The following is a 19,801-nucleotide window of genomic DNA, read 5'->3' as shown; positions in this document are numbered from 1 at the left end:
AAGTGCCACACTGGGAAGGGAGGTCAGTGAGTCATCCACAATTTTATTATCCAGTTTCATTTGTACAATCTTTGCGCTTGGAAATCCATGACAGAAAGGCCACAGTGTGATGCACCCAGTTGACAGAGACCTGTCTTTTCCCCAGCCAGGCCCAGCCCACCCCGCAAGCCCTTGTCCCCAGGAGCCTTCCAGGTACCCCCCAGCCACTCCGTGGCTGCCCACTCTGGAGCCACATCCACCCTGAAATCACATCAACCCATGAGGCCACAAGAGGATCTGACTGATGGATTCAGGCCAAGCCCCATGTCCCATCCTCCACAGGCTGAGGGACCCAGAACCTCCATATCTGTGTTTCCAAAGGGTTGGTCATGGGCTGCAATCACAGCCTAGGGGTGCCTGCTCTCTGGGGACTCCTTCCAACAAGGAAGCACTGAGCAGAGCACCGAAGGGGGCTTGGGAGTGACTGCTGAGTGTGTGCCTGTCCGGGCAACCCAGAGTCTGTCTGCGCCTGATACCCTCTGACAGTTCCAGAGTGCAAATGTGTAGGTGTGAGGGCGAGTGTGTGAGTGTGTGTATACATAGCCACAGCTGCTAGCAGAGGTTCTAATTAGAGAAACAAGAACATTCAGTGTAAAGTTTAATTTTAGAGATTAATTAATTTTCTGGTTTTCCTTTCCCTGGCAATCAATAAAGCTACCAAAGAAATAGACCAAAGAATTGGTTTCTCTCTAAGTCTGTGCGTGTGTGGGGTGGGAGGTGAGGCTGTCTGAGAACACCTAGGCAGAAATGGTTAATACAGGCAAAACTAATAAGGCCCCCCTCCCTTCCCCTTCTCCCAGCTCAGGCTCTATCTCAGGAAGGGCCTGAGGGAGAAGGAGCTGAGTTCCTCCCTCTATGGAGCCAGGAGGCGTCCAGCCTGCCCCCACACAAGGGCAAGACGTCCAGGTGCCATCTGGCCAAGAACTGGGGCCTGAGGCCACAGCTCACCATCTGTACCTCACAGATGTCCGTGCAAAGAGGGGTGCTCCAACCACCAGGCCCCCAAGGAGCACAGACTCGGGGTCTAAGAGGGTTCAGTGTTGGCAGGCAGGTGGGCACTGCTGCCCAGGGAATCCTAAAGGGCAGCTGTTCCCTCTTGCCCAAGCCTCCCCTTCTTTGGCCTCCTCTCCCTTCCCATTCAGCCACCTCCACAGGAAAAATAAAGCTGAACTCCGATGGTCCATGGTGTCCCCACAATCTGTGCCTCCCAAGTCTCTCTCCCACCCCCCAGGAAGGAGGGCAGGGGAGCCAGAGGAGATGTTGCATAGGTGGAGGCCATGCCCTTGGTGGGTGCAGGCCTGACTAGGCTGGAGGAAGATGAGAGCGGCTGCAGGAAGGGAAGGAGGAGCTCAGATGGCTCAGGTGAAGTGAGAAGCATCAGGGACAAGCAATGTCCAGTGGCCCAAGGTTTATCCTCTCCAGCTTGAAATGTAAACTCAATCTCTGGGCGCTAATTTTGCTGGGAAAACTTCAGCTGGGGCAGTTGGGAGGGCAGTGGGGTTGTACACAAACATGCACACGGAAGCGTATCAGGGTGGGAGTGGTGAGGAGATAAGGTGGCATCAGAGCTTTGAGGGAACAAGATGTGGGGCCGGGGCCCTGGGATGGTGGCAGGATGCCTCTTTGAAGACCCTGGGACACACAGCAGGGCTTCTTCAGCTCATGGTATAGGACAGAGAGGTCGGGCAAGATTTAGAGAATTCCTGCCTCTGACCCTGCCATTGGAATTGAGTGTTTCTCTAGCTGGGGCTTGTGACATTGTCCTCAGCCCTACAGAGGCAATGTGTGGGGACAACCACGCTCCACTCCTCCCCAGAAAGTCTGAGGGAAGCAAGGGCTGCCCTCCACAGACAGGTCCTCCTTTGGAGGTCTTTCCCTCTACGCTTCACGGCCCTCTCCCAAATCCCATCTGCTTCCACCCAGGTCTGTCTCCCACTCTCCCCATGCATTTCACCTTGGTCAGTTTTAAGGAATGCTGCCCAGGTGGGATCTCACCCTCTCTGAAGAGAGTGCCCTCCCAGAACCCAGGTGAGGAGGAGGCTTGTACAGGAAGACTGAGAAAGTACACTCCCGTCCCCTCCCTGCTGGCAACAGCTCTTCAGAGCCACGGAGCAGGAGGGGGGGTGGAGAGTGACGTCTGTGCGGTGAGCACAGTCCCTCCAGGACCCAGGCTCTGGGCCCCAGTGAAATAAACAACAGTGGAGGGAGTGGTAGAAAGGAAACCCCGATCTTTGGGGCCAGCGCCAAGAAGAGGATAGCAACATTTCCCCGGTTTTTAGATGGAGTCTCGGGGCTGACACCTGGCCGCGGCCTCAGACCCACTGAATTCATTAGCTGGCTGGAAGTCAGCCCTGCTGCTGTTCACTAAACCACCGCCCCCTCAGTAGAGAGAGGCCCCAGGGGGGCCAGGCAGCGGAGGAAGGAAAGCCCCAATTTCCCTTCCCCGCAGCCTCTGAACCTCCCCAGCTGCACAGCAAGGGCCTCTCACTCTAGGTGAGGCCTAACACTGTCCCACATCACAGTTGCCACATAACAGTCAGAAGATCTGTTGAAAGGCTGGATGGAAAATCTCGAATGTGCGTGTTGAAAGAGGAGGTGTCCCCTTAGGAACTCAGGGGCAGGCCTGTAAGAAAGGACTCTGCCCCGGTGGGATTCTCCAGGAACTGCCGACCCCCTCCCACTCATCTGTCTCTTTATGTACAGGGAAGGCGGGGGTCTCCGGCCCATCGCGGTCTGTCCTGTCCCACGCGCCCTCCCCTCCCCTCAGTACAGCCTCAGTCGCCATCATGACTCCCCCTGCTACACGCAGGGACCACAGTCCGGCGAGGGCCTGTCGGGGGCCGTTGGTCACAGTGAGGTCTCCACGCAGGAGCCGTGACGGTGCAGCGGCCGGTGGCTGTGGCCCAGACACCCCTCCTGCCGATGCACGATGAGGACCGGGAAGTAGAGGGCATCGTGGTAGGGCGGCGGCGGCCCGCCTTCCTCCTCGTCTTCGTCCTCGTCGTCCCCCATGCTGGCCTGGCTCGACAGCCGCGTCTGCTCCGTGGGACAGCTCGCCTCATTGACGCTCCCGCTCCGGCTGCGCCACAGGCAGCTGCGCCGCGAGCCGTAGAGGCGACCGAGCGAGAAGCGGCTGCCCCCGCAGCCTGGCCCTCCGCCGGGCCCCGGCCCGGCCCGCGGGCTGGCGCAGATACTCAGGGCGCTGCGTGAGAAGATGGACGAGCTGCTGACCGCCCGCTGACAGTGCTCGCAGCTGCGCCGGTACGGGGCCACGCCCGCCGCGCCAGGGCCGCCCACCCCGCCGTAGCGGCAAGTGGGGGTGTAGCCGCCCGCAGAGCCCCCCACGCCGCGCGCCCCCAGCCCAACCAAATCCATGAGCACCGCCTCCGAGTAGCTGGGCACCAGCTGCTGGTTGGAGCGGATGTGCCACTCGAGCTCCGTGCTGTCCACCGTGTTGACCCGCGGCAGGCGGTGGGTGAGCGGGGGCAGCAGCTCATCGCTGGGGCTCAGGCCGCCCGCGCTGCTGGCGGAGCCCGGGCCCTCTAGCCCGAAGAGCTTCTCCACGTGGTAGTGCGCGTAGGCCGTGCGATACTCCGCCAGCACGCGCAGCGGCCACGACAGCGTCAGCAGCGCCGCGGCCCAGAAGGCCGAGGAGCAGGCGTACCACGGAGGCCTGGCCGGGTCCGGGAAGGCCACCATGAACTCGCGGAAGTCCACGTTCTTGAGGTGCATCCCCTCGCGTGCCTCCATGTAGTCGTCCAGGCCCTCGTTCTCGGCGAAGAAGCGCGCGCGCTGGCACAGGTACGCGTTCTCGGCCTCCACACTGGCAAAGCTGAAGCACTTGGTGAAGCGCAGCCGCGTGGCTGGCGCGCCCTCCAGCCCCACGAGCGCCTTGGACACGTCGCGGACGCCGCAACGCGCGTAGTCGAATTCGGCCTCCGCCACGTGCGTATTAACACGCTCATGGTAGACCTGCGGTGCCGGGGAAGGTGGTGGGAGTCGCTTCTGTCTGCCCACCCTCCTCAGCCCCATCGCTGCTCTCTTTGCCTGGTCAAACCCTCAGCCTATCTTGGATTGATCCCAGTTGGAGCGGGTAGGATCATCTCATCTGATTTATAGAGAAACTGAGGCCCTCCATTTAATCAGTGAGTTAAGAGATGAGGGCAGGACTCAATCTCATGCCTACCTGTGTGCGTTCTAATTTTAATTAAACGCTGCTTCCTCTCTGAGTCAGGCTCTCGCCATGAACTGCTCAGCTGGCTTGCCTGACCTTTTGCCATTGCGTCCATTGTCCCACACTGCCCTTCATCTGCACAAACGGCCTGCCCCTCTTTCCTTTTACAAACATGTTTCCAAATAGGCCCTGGGGAGGAGCTCTCTGGTCTCCGTTTCCACCTTAGTTACCACCCAGCCTCCCTCCTGATTCTCACAGGCTCAGGGCTTCTGTTACCCATCCCAGTACTGAAACAGATGTCACGCTCACATGGGAAAATCTCCTCCTTCTCCTCCTCCAGGGCTCTAATATGTCTAATCCTGAAGGGACCAGGCAAGTGCTGATTGACCATCCCCCCCCCCCACTGTCCGTGCCTACCTCCACCTTTTTGCCAGCTGACCCCCACCTCTGGGAGCCCTGGACTTGGGATCCAGGGCCCTAGGTTTGAGTCTAGCACTAGCACGTAGAAGCTGCAGACGTTGGGTAAGTCCCTGAGCTTAGGTCTCCTTACCTGTGAAAGAGGACTTGGTAGCAGCCACCTGACTGAACAGGTGAGAGCACGCTGTGAGAGTGCATGTGAAGCCGTCTCCAACCACTAATCACTAAACCGTATAAACCCTGGAGCCACACTGACTGGGTTCAAATACCAGCTCCCCCACATACTAGCTGTTTGACTTAGAGCAAGTTACTTAACCTCTGCATGCCTCAGTTTCCTCATCTGTAAAACAGGGATAATAGTTACCTACCTCATTGGGTTGTTATGAGGGTTAAACGATTTTTGTAAAGTACTTAGAGCCTGGCTCCTGGTGTTTGCTGTTATTATCATGGTTGTTGTTACTGCCCTCCTGTTGCAGTGCCCCCAAGAGCTCATTGGTACCTGTGCTCCAACCCCTGGGGACAGTCAGGCAGGATCCCAGCACCCCCTTCCATCTGGACTGCCCTGTATTCCCCTCCAGCCACTCACCTGGGTGGTGGTGTAGGCATCTCCATTGCGGTATCGGGTGACCTGGCGTGTGCGGCGGACATAGTGGTAGCTGATGGCCTTCCACCAGATGCAGGGCGTGGCCTGCTGCATCCGGCCCACGCGCTCACGAACACTGGTCACGTCAACACGGTGCTGCAGCTCGTGGCGGGCTTGGCAGTGCCAACACTCCACCAGGTAGACAGCATACAGCATGAGCAGAAAGGCCAGGGGGATGTAGACATAGCCGTTGGAGCAGGGGCTGTCGTGGTACATGAGGCTGTTGCCCTGGTAGGCGCTGCTGAAGGTGAGGCGGGTCACTGTGGTGACATGGCACCAGGCCACGGCCCCCAGGCAGCCGTACATGAGCAGGGAGAGCAGCAGGCACTTCCAGTGGGACTCACGGCAGAGGGACTTGGTGAAAGAGGGCTGGATGGGACGCTGCTGCTCAGAGGGGCAGGGAAAGGGGCCGAGATGAGAGGGAAGTGAGTGAGACCGAGCGGCAGGACCCAGCACAGAGATGGGTGCAGGGATGGAGGGGTAGAGGCCAGCACCAGAGATGACAGAGACAGGAATGTGGAGAGAGGGAGGCCCAGGTTCAGAGAAAAACACAGAAGTGATCCAGAGTGAGCCACGGGGACAGGAAAAGGGAACAGAATGCCAGGATAGGGAAGTACAAAGAGAAAGACACCCCAAGAAGCAGAAAGGGATCCAAGCCAGAAAAGGAGGGAAGAGGCCCAGGTGGCAGAGGAGACACAGATGTATAGGATGGCACGCAGAGAAACAAGAGTGCAAAGACACAAAGATGGCAATGAAACAGGAGAAGGCGGATGGGGAAGACAGGGGAGGACAGACAGGCATCAGCAAAGGCAGGTCCCCAGCCCGGACCCCTTCAGGAGTTCCACTGACATCACCTTCCCACTTCTCAAATGGGGCCCTCCCTTCTTCCAGATGCTTTCAGTCCTACGTTCTGAAGGAACCACTCGTCTTTGACCCACACATCTCTGTGTCCCTCACAGACAATTAGCCTCCTACCTCGTTTGGAAACCCCAGGCCCTATCTCCCCGCATTGTGGACCCCAGGCCTCCTGTGAGTCTCCCTTCCTGCACCCTAACACCCTTCCCCTGTTCTCAGATAAAAGGGAGGGGGCTGGTGTCCCTGAGCAGAAGGCAGCGCCAGAGGAGATACCTAGGAGGGCAGAGGCATGTGGCTGGGGAGAGGGGACGTGGGGTGGGAGTTGGGGGATAGGAAGGAAGAGGTTTGCAGCCCAGCCATTTGTCAAAAAAAGGCAATTTTTTTGTGCTCTCCCAGGGCCTGTTAGCCTGTTAAAGCACTTGGTACATTCTGTTTCACGGTCGCCCCAGTGACTTGTTTACATGTCTGGCTCTACCACCAGACTGGGTGCTCCTAAGGGCAGGGCACCATCCACTTCGCACCTTGGCTGCCTGCCATGGTGCTGGCACCCAGTAGCCACTTAACAGTTGGGTATTCAGTTGGGTTTCTGGCTGTGTCTGGGGCCTTCCGATTCCTCCTCCCTGCTGTCTAGCTTTAGGAACCCTGCACACACCCTCTCGCTGAGATCCTCACTTATTCCTTCAATTACAAGGGCCCAACCTGGAGGCTAGTCAGGGGAAGGGAGAAAAGGGTATGAAGGAAGGGCACAGTAACAAGCAGTGGGTCCTGGACCTGGTGTGAAATTAAAGGAAAGATCTGGAAGTTCAGAGAGATAGGTGGGCTAGGAAATAGCACATGGCATAAACAAACCCGATTAGGGTACATGAGCCTTTCAGGGAACCTTTTCCTTGGGGGGGGGGGGTGTATATTTGTGCAACTACCTGGGTGTGCACTTGTCCCAACGAGAGCACATCTGAAAGGGGCCCTACCTGCAGGCCCATCTGCCTGTGTGCTTCTGCCCTAGTGCAGTGTGCATGTGTGTGCATGAGTGTGCATGGGAAATGGGGGTGTTCCTGGTACTTTGCTCAGTCTCTTTGTCTTAAGGTTCAGAGGACTGAAGAGTAAGGCCTCCTAACTAGGGATATGCTTAGTACCAACACTCTGAAGGATTCCTGGGCTCAGGGCCCCCTGGGGGAGCTGCATGGACATTGGGAGAGAGAGGTGCACCCCCCACACACACTCCCAGTGACGGGGGTGCCTCACCTCTGTACACATTTGACATTCTTAGGACCCCAGCTCGGGTAACACCACCATTTGCCCCTGGTACTCCTGCTTCTGTAGCCCCTACAAGTCGGCCTTTCTGGCCTTTAAGATAGCATCCCCTCCTCGAGCTAGGATTCCTCTCACCTTCCCTACCCCCATCCGCCCAGGGTCCGCGAGGCTCCGCCCCTAGGCCCCTCCCCCTGTCCAGGACCCCCGAGCCCCGCCCCCGGCGCGGCCCCTTCCCCGCCACCGTGGACAGCTCCGGCCGCTGTGTTGGGGTAGCAGCGCCGGACTGCGGCTGCGGCGGCCGGCTCGGGGTGCGGGGCGCCGGCCGCGTTGCGGCGGAACCGGCGGGGGCCGCGCGCGGCGGGGGGTGGGGGAGGGGGCCAGACTGCAGCCGCGCCCGGGGAAGGGGCGCCTCCGGCTCTCACCTCCTCTCGGGCGGGGCCCTCGTCCGCCGCCGCTGTGGGCTCCTCCGGGACCCCGGGGCCGCCACCGCCGCCGCCGCCGCCGGCGCTCTCTCCCGCGGCCGAGCCAGGGGGGGACATGGCGTAGAGGGGGCGCGTCGAGCTCAAGGCCTCCCGGGGGGCTGCCGGGGGCCGGGGGCATCCTGCGCGGGCCCTGGGGAGGGGACAGGAGGGGGCGGGGCCCTCGCTGCTCCCCACCCCCCGCCGGGGGGAGGGGACCTGGAAAGGGCACCGGGGGTAAGGGAGTAGGGGCTCGGGGTGGGGAGGCGGGCTGGGGGGCCGGGCCGGGGGGGCCGGGGCCGGGGGCGGGTGTCACCTTGAGGCCCTCGCGGCGCCGCTCCGCCTCCCGCCCGCTCCCGCCGCCGCCTTTTGTCTGAGCGGAGCCGAAGCCAGCGCGCCCCCCCTTCCTCGCAGAGCAGGAGCCCCGCCCCCAGCCCCCCAAACTCCGCCTTCCCCAAGCCTACCTAATAACCACCCCCAAAGAGGAGAAGCAACAGGGGCTCCCCGCACCCCTTCCCTACTCTCAGCTCTGCTAACTACGCGGCACGTGCGCACGCGCGTTCACACACACACACACACACACACACACACTCACACTCACACTCCCACACTCCACCACCATCCTAGGAAGATCTATGCCATAACTCCTTTCCTCCTATTCTCCGTGGAGGGGGCGCCAGCGGTTCAACCTACATACCTCCCCATCCTTGGTTCCCTCAAATTCCTGGGGCTGAGGATGGGAAGAGGAAATGGAGTCTTGGAACCCCAGGATGATCCTTACTCCCAGTTGGGTGGTAAAGGGTTAAGGCAGGAGCCAGTCTTCAGAGGCCAGACCCAACTGAACCAGGATGGAATAGGGTGAAAGGGAAAGGATTGAACCTAGATGTGAGAAAGGACTAACAGAGGGCAGAGGGGAGGACATTGGAACCAGCCTTCATGGAACCATCTTCCTTTCCTAGAAGAAGAGCCCCAGAGAAGCAAAGTGTGTACATTGCCCTAGACTGGAGATCAGGAAACCTGAGTTCTAATTCTTAATCCTCGTTCTTCCATTAACTAGTTATGTGACCTTGGGTAAATGCCTTCCCCTCTCTGAGCCTTAGTTTCCTCATCTGTGCAGTGAGGAAGTTGACTGGACAATCTCTAAGGCTCTAACCTTCTGTGGATATAGGAGGCAATGACACAAACCATAGGCCAGCCTGAGTGACTACCCCTTCGTGCCATCCACCTGCACTGCTTTTCCCTGCCGCCCCTCAGACAGGCAGAAAGGAAACATATTCATTCATTCCTGGGTGCATCCACTCAATGAATAGGTGTTGGATAACTACTCTGTGCTCTGTTCAGAAGTGAAACACACACTATCCTACCCTCAAGGAGCACAGCCTAAATGGGAAGAGGGGACATGGAAACCAATCATTATGATAGAATAAGATAAAGGCTATGCATGATCATTGCGTGCACAGTCACTGGGGAATCCTCCTGTGTCATGTGCTACATTGGAGTCTTTAACATATAGTAACTGTTGCCCCATTACCCTTCAGGAATGGAGGCAGAGGGAGGGTGAATGACTTACTTAAGGTCACCGGCTCGTACTCACAGAGGTAGTTGTAGAATCCGTATCTTTCCCATTCAAAAGTCCGTGGGGATGTCAGGGAGTAGAAAGTTAGCTTGAGGCAAAGCCTGGATATCTGGCAAGTACACTGACTGCTGGGATGGTCCTGCCCCTCTTCTGGGGCAGAAGGGCCACTACCTGAACCACCCCCCCGTCCTCCCCCCCCACACACCCCACTCCTGGTCCTGCCTCCATTTTCCTACTGTTCCCTTACCAGGCCAGGTGAAGGTGACTCTCCGTCTGCCAATTGCTTCAGAACTATCCAGCCTGCATGTTCCTCCCCAGGTCAGTATGTCCATCCTCCCTGCCCTAACAGAAGAAGGGTACACTCCTGAAGAGGCAGCGGTTCTTCACTCCCAGGGCAGAGGAGGAATTTCACTGGGTGGCTCATTCCAATGTCTCCCACCCATGCTTTTGGGGAAGTTCTGCTTCACAGCTCACTCCAACCCCTCTACTTCTGGTTTTACCCCCTTCCACCTAGTTCAGTCCTCACTGCAGACAGAGAGCCGAGGTCCTAACCCTGCCCTTTCCTAACCCAGATAGGCTCCTCACCCTCCCCATTTAGTTGTTATAATCTTCCTTCTGTCCCCCACCCCCACTGCCTTCCCTTCCTCACTTCGGGGGGCCTTTAGAAGAGAGATAGATAGCCCAACTCCTTTTGGCCAACCCCAGAGCTTCCAAGAGATAAAAGACTACCCCGTTTTCTCCATTCACATACATTACCCTTCCAGGGAAAAGAGGGGTGAAAGGAGGGGGGTTGGAAGGAGCCAGCTGACCAGCTGGTCACCATGGCAACCGGGCCTTTTTCCAGACAATGAGCCTGGCTAGGAGTGGGGGCCCAACTAAGGAAAGTAGAAAACACAGAGAGAGAAGAGGATCAGAGGGGCCCAGCCTCAGAGAAGACTGGGGCTGAAGAAGCGAAATTAGGGTTCTGACTCTGCTGTGGCCCGAGTCAAACACCCCAGGCCATCTTTCCAGATGACAATGCATGGTCCCTCTCCCCATTCCTGAAGTTTCCCCAGATGGGCTTTCCTGTCAATGCGAGGTGCTGGAAGCAGTGGGCAACTCAATGCTGACCTCATGTGGCCAAAGGGGATGCCACACACCTCTTATGGTTCAGAGCCAGACACGGGGCTGGATGGGGATAGGTTTTTCCTTGAATTCAGCCTCGGTGTGAAGCAGACGGGCGGTCACTGCACACTCCTGAGTTCTTGTGTCCTGGCAGAGGGCTCAAGTGCCCCAAGCCATTAGACCTTCATAAAGGAAAGAAAGTTTCACTGAAAAAACTCTATAAGTTTTGGATTAGGGACAGGAAAACCCAGCTCTGCACTTTCTGACTGTTTGACCTTGGGCAAGTCAATTCACCTCTCTGGGTCTCAGCTACCCAACTTTAAAATGAGGCCTAGAGTGCCAGATTTTGAACACAAGTGGTCTGGGTCTGGAGTTAATGACTGTACTTTTGCTCCAGCCTTTGAGGATGGGAGAGGAACATGTCAGGGGAGGAAGTTGAAAACATCTGAAATCACACTGACCCCAAGGGAAGGAGATGCCTCAATTTCCTTCGGATTTCCCCTCATGGCTTCTCACTGCCTCATGCTCAACACACCCTCCCCATTCGGGTCCTCCATGGGGATGGAGAGCAGTAGGTCATCTCCTCCTCTCTGCCCTCCCCGTCTCCTCTCTCTTTACTAACCCCTTCCTCCCAGAGACTAGGTACTTCTCTTCTCCCCAGCCCTCTTCCCTTCCCATTTCCAGTTCAAATGGGAACTCCCCTGCCCCTCACCCCCACTGGGTAGTTGGCTCCACTATGTGCCCCCACAGGACCCCGTTCTCATTCCTGTCTTCGCACAATTACTCTGTGTTGTAATTGCCAGGGAGCTGTCTGAAGACTGGGACCATGAACATTTTTCGGTGTTGGTGGGGTTGGTAGTATGTGGATATTACTGTTACTGTGATACTCGGTTTTGCTTCCAGCAGAGAGAACAATGTCAGACATGTAGGAGAAGCTCCATGCATGTTTGTCAAATGGGTAAATAGATGAATAAAGTGAGATGGCACAGGGGAGGGCAGTAGGGAAGCTGGTTAGTAGCTGTCTACACTCACCCCAGCATTCTCCCCTCAGTGCCAGAGATGGAAAAGGATACTCCCTTGGAAGTGATGTTCTAAAGGCATTGCTGGCCCATGGTCGATGGCACTTGGGGTAGGGGGTAAATCCTGGGGCACTAGTTTGGGGCTCACCATGTGGATGGGGTTTGCCTACAGCCTCCCTGGGCCCAGGGCAAACAGGGACAGGGAAGCATGAAAGATGCGTTGGCATTGGGGCTGAGGCTGGGGTGGGCACCTCAGCAGAGTGTGGCCAGTATATTTGGCTCTCCCTCCCCATCCTGGCCTGACCATGAGGAACTTAAACTTCCCTGACCACTGGGGGTAACCAGATGCTGTAACCACTAAGGCCAGTGTTTCTTCCATGTGAGGAATGACCACTTATGCTTTTTTAGACAACAATAAAACAGAACCGTCCTGCTTTTTTAGACAACAGTCTGCCTGAGAAAATCTACTTTTGAAAAACACATCCTCATGCCCAATTCTATGTGATCTGGGAAGTTGACACAGGAGACCCTCTGTCCAGGACCCAAAGGGAGAACCTCTCCTTTAAAGACAATGGGTGTCGCCTTTTCCTACCCAAACGCCTGGGCACTGGTAGATGAGAAAGTAAGAGAAATGGAGAGAAATGAGTAGGAAACAGCAATGTTTCCCCAGCCCACCACCCACGTGCCCTAGACGCCTCGTTTGTATAATTAATACTCCTCTAAAAACAAACGAATTAATAAATGAATAAAAGAAATCAATGAAGAAATGGAGGAAGTGAAAGAAGGAAAAAATGAATGCATGGAATTAATGAATGGAATGAAGAAGGAGAAAAAAGTGAATGAATGAATGAACGAACGGACGAATCGGTGGACGTATGAATGAATGATGAATGGGTGAATTAATGCAAGAGTGAGTCAGGACCGGGTAACCCCTAACTCTCAGCCAACGCAGAGGGCGGGGAAGGGGGATTCCGGGGGGCGGGGCCTTGGTCCGGAAGCGCCTGTCGGGGGCGGGGCCTAAGGTTCGGGGCGAGAGAGCGCGTCAGACTGGGCAGCCAGGCTGCCCTGAGTAGCCTCTGCAGCGGACCTCACCAGCGCTCCGGGCCAAGCCGGAACCTCCCGCCGACCCTTCGGGCCCCCGCAGCTCGGGAAAGAGGCCACTCCAGGCCGGGCACCCGTTCCGCAAGGCAGATCTGCAACCCGGAAAGGCGGTGCGGCGGAGCCCAAAGCAGGATCCTGCTCGGACCTGGCCCCCGCCGGCCGGAGCTGCGGGCATGTCGGAGGCGCGGAAGGGGCCGGACGAGTCGGATGAGAGCCAGTATGACTCGGGCATAGAGTCTCTGCGCTCTCTGCGCTCCCTGCCCGAGCCCACCCCGGCCCCAGCCTCCCGGTCCTCTGACGGCGGAGGCCCCCAGCCCTGGACCCATCCTCCCGGAACCTCCAAGGAGCCACAGGAGAAGGAAGACACAGATGGAGAGAGGGCTGACTCCACCTATGGCTCCTCGTCTCTCACCGAGTCCCTGACCTTTTTGGGGGGCCTCGAAACCGAAAACCCATCCCCAGGCTCGCCGCTCCCACCAGCGGGGGCGCTGAGCCCTCAGCAGCTGGAAGCACTTACTTACATCTCTGAGGACGGAGACACGTGAGTATGGGGGCTAGGCTGAGACAGCACCCCTTCTTCCCGATGCTAACTCGGCGCCTCCCCAGGAGCTGCAACAGGCCAGGCGCCCCCTCTATGAGGATCCCTCAAAGCACCTGCCCTGGAAGGGGCAGTCCCGACTCTTCCAAACTCCAAACTTAGAGTTCAGCCAACCTTTGAACTCTATCCAGGCCCAGACCAGAAGACCTGGCATTATCTCTCTGCCTTCACTTAAAGAGGTGGGCAGAGCTGTTGGGGTCCTTACTAAGCAGCTGGAACCCCAGCCAGCATCTTGGAAACCTACCAGTAACCCACCACTAGGAAGGGAAAATTCCCCTGAACAGTCCAGTTTTTTTCTTGCTGGGCAAGAGGGCATCCTTACTTGCACAACATCTGGGATTCCCAGCACATGACCGCAGAATACCCTGTCTCAAGGAACAAGAGGTGCCAGTTACAGGTTGCCAGTGGGGTCCAGGAAGCTAGGGGTGGGGGTGCCGCCGGGGTGCAGAGCTGAGGCTGGACCTGAGGAGGGGGTGAGCCAGCCTGGGGCATTCTTGCCCCAGCAGTCCGACAGGCGGCTGGCTGCCTTGGCGTACTTCCTCCTCTGCTGAGAAAGGGGAAGTGTGGGTTGGAGCCAGCCTTACCTATACCTTCCATCTCCTGAGCCCTCCAAGTCCTCCTTCACTGTCCTGTCTGACCCCCTCACTTTACCATTCCTCCCCCAGGCCCAGGTGGAGCTTGGTGGGGGCTGGGCTAGGGGGCAGTTGAAGTAAGAGGCAGTCGTGAGGGAGGGGCTGGCCAGTTGAGGATATGTCTCTCAGGAAGAAGAGACAAAGTTAGGAGAGGGGGTGGCTGGGATTTGGGGATGAGAAACAGTGGAGGGGGCTGGGGTTCCAGATAAGGGATGCTGAACCAGGGGAACAGGTGTGTAGAGTGGCAGTAGGTGTCTGTCCTGACCTGCTTTTGTGGAGATTCAAGGGTCCTAATCCTGAGTGGCCTTTGACAAAGATAGCCCGGGGACCCAGTGGGTGGGAGAGGAATGACCCCAGGCCTTTTGTACTCTGTGTCCAGATCACCAGCCCTCAGGCCCAGAATCAAGATGGGGGGGGGGCTCCATGAGGAATACCTATGGCTGACCTTTGATCCAGGGAGTGGGGACTTCTGGCACTGCCCTCCTTTGTTAGCCTCTCAGCCCAGGCTTTACCTCTAATTCAAGACAGGTGTTGTATCTAGATTGGGCAGGGGGAGGTGCCAAGACTCCCCAAGGGGTTCCTGGAGAGGAGGGAGCACTTTCTTCCCTAGGAAGTGTCTGGGCTGTGGGACCTATGGAAGTGGGAAGAGGAAGTGGGAGGAGGGGCAACTGAGGGAGAGAGGGAGGTGGCTGCAGGAATGTGACCCAGAGAGCAGGTCCTGGCAGAGGGGATTTCCAGAGTGGCTCCTCCCACCCGTTAACACTCTCTCCTGGGCCTCTTCTCCTGCCCGCCACCAAGCCTGCCCCCCTCCTGCCGGAGCAGCCCCCTCCCCAGCCCAGACAGGCTATTTAGCTAAGCTACCCCACCTCCCATACGCCCCAAGGCAGTGGTCCCAGCCTAGACCCTCCAGCGCTGGCTTTCGTTTTCCCCACCTGACGTGGGGAAACCCCAGGACTGGAACTTCCCCTCCCAGCTGCCCCCCCCCCCCAGGCCTAGGCTAAGGCTCTTTGTCCCCCAACAAGCGCACATTTTCTGCACTACACAGACCTCCCCCTGGAGGTGCACACCGAGTGGAGGGCTCTGGCCAGACCCACACAGTCTGTGCTGTCTGAGGAGTGGTTCTCTTGCCTCCTCTGTAAGGGGCAGAGAGACAGGATGTTGCACTGTCTCCTTGCTCCACATCCGAAAGCTTCTGTTTTCTCTCCCTTGGCATGTGCAACACTGAGTTGTTATGGAGAGGGGGTGACCTCACTTCTGCCATCTCTGTCTTCCCAATTGTGGTGGTGGGGAGGTGGGGAGCTCAGCCCTGGAAACCACCTCTGCACTACCCTGGCAGCTTTCAGTTTGGCTTTGAGCTGCAGCTGACCTGGTGGGGCCTTGGGGCCAGAGGGGAGTGGAGTGTGGGCAGGCTGGACAGGAAGGACCCTGGCCCATCAGCCCACACTCCCACTGAGCCAAGGCCCTCCTTGAAAGCCAGAGATGGGAACTTGGAGCTCCAACCCCCAGGATTCTGGCTTCCCGTATCAACCCTCACTTCCTGGCCCAAACTCTCACTTCCTGCACCTACCCTATGGGCAGCTTCTGAGAGATGTGTTCCTTCTAACCCCAGGACTCCAGCCCACTCTCTTGGGCCTGGGCCCTGACACTAAACCCTGCCCGTGCCCTCCAGGCTGGTCCACCTGGCAGTGATTCACGAGGCCCCAGCTGTGCTGCTCTGTTGCCTGGCTTTGCTGCCCCAGGAGGTCCTGGACATTCAGAACAACCTTTACCAGGTGGGTGGAGAGGGTGGGCTGTGCCCAGATACTCGTATCTGCTCTGACCGCCATCCCCAACAGCCACATCATGAGTGTCTTTAGGCTGCTCGCTCAGGAAACCATATGCCAGACACTGGGCTAGAAGCTGAGGATGCAGACATGAGTAAGACACAGCCTGTGCCCACAAAGTGCTCAAACCTGGGCTGAGAGACTGGTATTAACACCTAATCACACAGCACAGTGACAAGAGTTGTAACGGGGACACATAGCAGCTACTATTGGATCCAGTGTCTGTGGGGAGCAGCCAGGGACGGGTTAATACAGGAGGTGACATCTGCATGGAGCCTTAAAGAGGAGTGTGCCAGGTAGAGACTGGCTGGTGTCTCTGTCTTGTTTCCCCTCTAGCCCCTCCCTGTCGCTTAGCCTCTGGGGATAACAGAGTTCTCCCCACAGGGTGAGAAGGTAGACCTGTCCCCATCCGTCCTTTCTCCAGGGGCTAGGGGGACCTACAAGAAGAGCAGGACGCTGCTTCCCTCATCCTGCCTCCAGAACAGGGGTGCCAAGAACTTGGTGGGGCACGACAGAGGGAAGGGCTTGGTAGTGTTGCCTTGGAAGATCAGGGCCATAGCCTCTATAAGCTGCCCTCAAGGAAGGTGGTGGCAGTTGGCAATTCCTGTGCCCACTTGAGCATGTTCCCAAGGGTGGGAACATGCTGTAGTGTCCCTGTGACCCTCTGTTTGTGCCTACAGACAGCACTCCATCTGGCTGTACATCTGGACCAGCCAGGTACAGTTCGGGCCCTAGTGCTGAAGGGAGCGAGCCGGGAGCTACAGGACCGGCATGGTGACACAGCTTTGCATGTGGCCTGCCAGCGCCAGCACCTGGCCTGTGCCCGCTGCCTGCTGGAGGGGCGGCCAGAGCCAGGCAGAGGACCACCTCACTCCCTGGACCTCCAGCTGCAAAACTGGCAAGGTACAGGCAGCCTCAGGGCTCGTGGGATGAGGAGGGGACAGGAAACAAGGACTCCACTCTCAGGAAGCGGGAGCCATAGCTTCTCCATTGAGGCACCTCCAGTTCTAAGCACATAGGTACTCAGTATATCTTTGCTGAATGAATGAATGAATGAATGAATGAATTTGATTTAGAATTTACTGAGAACCTACTGTGTGCTAAACAGAGCTAAACCTTGCCTTCAAGATAGTCAGTTTACTAGAGATCAGATGAACTCATTAATTCATTCAACAAAAATGTTCTGAGGGCCTCTATGTGCCAAATACTATTCTAGGAACTGGGCTTGCATCTGTGAACAAAATGGAACAATTGAGACAGACAATAAATATGAGAAGTGAGTTCTCTAGTCGGTTAAAAGGCAGTAAGTGCTGTGGGAAAGTAGAGCAGGGTGAGAAGAACTGGAATGTGGGGGATGGATTATATGTGATAAAATAGGCTGGTCAGGGAAAGCCTCATGGAGCAGGGACATTGGAGCAGAGACTTGAGGGAGGGAAGGGATGTGAATCTGAATCGAGTTCTCTAAGCAGAGGGGGCTCCAGGCCAGAAAGAAGATAGCAAAAAGGCTAGGGGAGCACACTGGAGGAAGTGGACCTGGGGAGGGGCGGGGGGCCTGAGGATCCCAGAGACATCTGAAGAAAGTGGCTGTGGACCAGGCTTGAAGGCAGGCAGAGTTAGCGTTAGAGAATGGGGAAGGGGTGTGTTGGGGGAGGGTAGGTATATGGCGGTGTCACTTAGCAACCTGACCCCTGAAGCCTGAAAGTTTCAATAACATGATTCTGAAAAGGTGGAAACTTTGAGTTCCTTTCCCCTCAGACTTTTGAGGGGGTTTTTGGGTTTGTGTTTTAACAGTTCTGTGATCAGAGGTATTGAGTGGGCAGAGGGTCCCTTGAGGCTGAAGGGTAGGGAGGTCCCTGAAGAGTGGGAGAGAGTTGGTAGGTGCAGATTAGCAGCCCCCATGTTCACCCCATCCCAGGTCTGGCCTGTCTCCACATCGCTACCCTACAGAGAAACCAGCCACTCTTGGAACTGCTGCTTGAAAACGGAGCTGACATTGACACGCAGGTGAGGCGGCCAATCAGGGCGCTTCCCCACCACATGGTCCAGCCCCAGGGCTCCTCCCACTGTCAGAAGTGGTGGCAGTCACCGTCTCATGTAGGGCCCAGGCCCAGCATGCTTCCTCTTGAGGGCGTGGGCTGACATACTTCTGTTCCTACAGGAGGGCACAAGTGGGAAGACAGCATTGCACCTGGCCGTGGAGACCCAGGAGCAGAGTCTGGTGCAGTTCCTGCTCCGTGCTGGTGCCCGGGTAGATGCCCGCATGCTCAACGGGTGCACACCCCTGCACCTTGCAATGGGCCGGGGCCTCAGCAGCATCTCATCCACTCTGTGCAAGGCAGGTGCCGACTCCCTGCTACGGAACGTGGAGGATGAGACTCCCCAGGACCTGGCTGAGGAGGTAAGAGGCATATGCTCAGTTCTGCTCTCCAGAGCCTCCCACACCCATAGCAGAGACAGGCACAGTAATAGCTGAAATGGCCAAGGTGTTAGGACACAGCGTGCAGTCCAAGACTCTGCCACTCACCAACTGTGGAACCTTGAGCAAGCCTCTGCCCCTCTCTCAGCCTCTTTTCTTAGTTGGTCAGGGCCCAATCTTGGACTCCTATAGGAGCCCTGCAGCTAAAGTGGATCAGTGAAAACAGGCCAGGTGTAAGACAGCGGGCTGCTGGAGCCTGTGGGAAATCAGTCTCTTCCTGAGGGTCACTCTTTTAAGCTTCAGCAGATAGTTACAGAGGAATATGGGCCCAGTATGTCTCCCATTTTTAAATGTCCAATGTAAACAAATAGTCAAAGTGTTTGTGAGTACCCTTCCCCACCACCTTCTCCCCCCACAAAACAGACTCGGGCTGGATCACCTCCTTGGTCCTTCTTATCTGTGGTATTCTGGCATTATCTTAGAGTCAGGGCTTGCCTAAGTCCTCAGGGCTCTGCCTAGCCCAGAGGGGCCACCATTTGGGAGATTAGTAGGAAGATTTGTTCCCTGTATCCAGCTATCATTTGGTAGGAAGGAAATGGCCCAATAGGTCTCCCCAGCTCCCTTTCCCCACTGCCGCCTTTTTCCCCTGGGCCCTGATTTTGCTTCTCTCCATTCTCTTTCTCAGCTCTTTAGTATTTTGCTCTTTGATGACCTGAAGATCTCTGGGAAGCCACTGCTGTGCTGACTGAAGCCAGGGCAGGGTCTGAGGCCCTGGAAGCTTCACCTCTTCCCATCTGGAAGCTGGAGCCACTGTTGCTGCAGTTTGGGCCCCGGCAATGTGCCTGTCTGGTGTCATGGGGACTGCTGAAGCCAGCACAGTCCTGAGCTGAGATAAGGGATTGCAAGTGAGAGAGAGCCAGTCTGGAAGGAAGAGCTTCCCAGGCAGACGGAGATTCTTGGAAGACCCCCCAAAGCCCCAGGTATCCTGGGTGAAGCCTGTTTACCTCTATGGAAGATGGCAGGGGCTCTTGTTTCTACCCACATTGGGTCACCCTGAAACTGCTAAACAGTAGGAAAATCCGGACTCTCCTGATTGAGGAGAGAAACTGAAATATGAGCAAGCAGGGCCCTGAGGGTTTTCATCTCACTGCTATTGAGGACTCTTAAACACTGTTGTTTAAAGACTTCACACAGAAGGCCCCAAATGGAGCCTTGGGGAAGGGGAAGTTTCAATAACATGACACTAAAACCGTAGAGACTTTTAAAAAGTTTTCTCCCCCTAGAGTTGTTTTGCTTGCATTCATGTCTGTGTGCGTTGGGGATTTTTTGACAGCACTGTCCTGTGACCTCGTGGTAGAGGCCGTGGCAGTGGCCGAGATAAGGAAATTGTCACCTGAACAGGGTAGGAACTTGCTAGGCAGGGTAGGGGGGCTAACAGTCCTCAGGCCTCTCTGTCCAGCACAGACCTTTCTGTGGAAATGCAGAGGGGGGGAGGAAGAGAAAGAGAAATAAGACACAGGCAGGAGGCCTCACCACTGCCCTGGAGGTTGCCATCTGGAGGAGCCTCGGGAACTGTGGCTTTTCATGTTTTTTTCTCATTCCACACGTTTGAGGGCCCTGTTAAGTCAGGCCTATGCTGAGATGAAGAATATGGGGGAATAAACCAACACAGTCTCTGGCTACTTGGAGCATATA

At 56.7% G+C, this 19,801-nt stretch overlaps 2 protein-coding genes across 3 annotated transcripts; one reads left to right on the top strand and one right to left on the bottom strand.

Annotated features, from left to right (window-relative positions):
• Positions 1-23: 23 nt before the first annotated feature.
• TMEM151B (transmembrane protein 151B) lies at positions 24-9,767 on the bottom strand. 2 transcript variants are annotated; one of them, XM_074333020.1, is made up of 5 exons: positions 9,661-9,767; positions 7,802-9,454; positions 5,618-5,657; positions 5,217-5,511; positions 24-4,011 (listed from the first exon to the last, which is right to left on the bottom strand). In XM_074333020.1, exons 2-5 carry the CDS (start codon positions 7,977-7,979, stop codon positions 2,887-2,889), a joined length of 1,638 nt encoding a protein of 545 aa, XP_074189121.1. In that variant the 5' UTR covers positions 7,980-9,454; positions 9,661-9,767; the 3' UTR covers positions 24-2,886. The 2 variants fall into 2 exon arrangements, with proteins under 2 accessions (XP_074189121.1, XP_074189120.1); XM_074333019.1 differs by lacking the exon at positions 9,661-9,767 and having other exon boundaries at positions 5,217-5,657; positions 7,802-9,413.
• Positions 9,768-12,543: 2,776 nt separating this feature from the next.
• NFKBIE (NFKB inhibitor epsilon) lies at positions 12,544-19,390 on the top strand. Its single transcript, XM_019734780.2, has 6 exons — positions 12,544-13,178; positions 15,537-15,639; positions 16,371-16,593; positions 17,606-17,694; positions 17,849-18,088; positions 18,792-19,390. The coding sequence occupies exons 1-6, from the start codon at positions 12,811-12,813 to the stop codon at positions 18,849-18,851; spliced, it is 1,083 nt and encodes a 360-aa protein (XP_019590339.2). The 5' UTR covers positions 12,544-12,810; the 3' UTR covers positions 18,852-19,390.
• Positions 19,391-19,801: the final 411 nt, after the last annotated feature.

Source organism: Rhinolophus sinicus, linkage group LG05, assembly GCF_036562045.2.
Source record: "Rhinolophus sinicus isolate RSC01 linkage group LG05, ASM3656204v1, whole genome shotgun sequence".
Taxonomy (NCBI): domain Eukaryota; kingdom Metazoa; phylum Chordata; class Mammalia; order Chiroptera; family Rhinolophidae; genus Rhinolophus; species Rhinolophus sinicus.
This window is presented reverse-complemented; position numbering and strand designations above follow the sequence as displayed.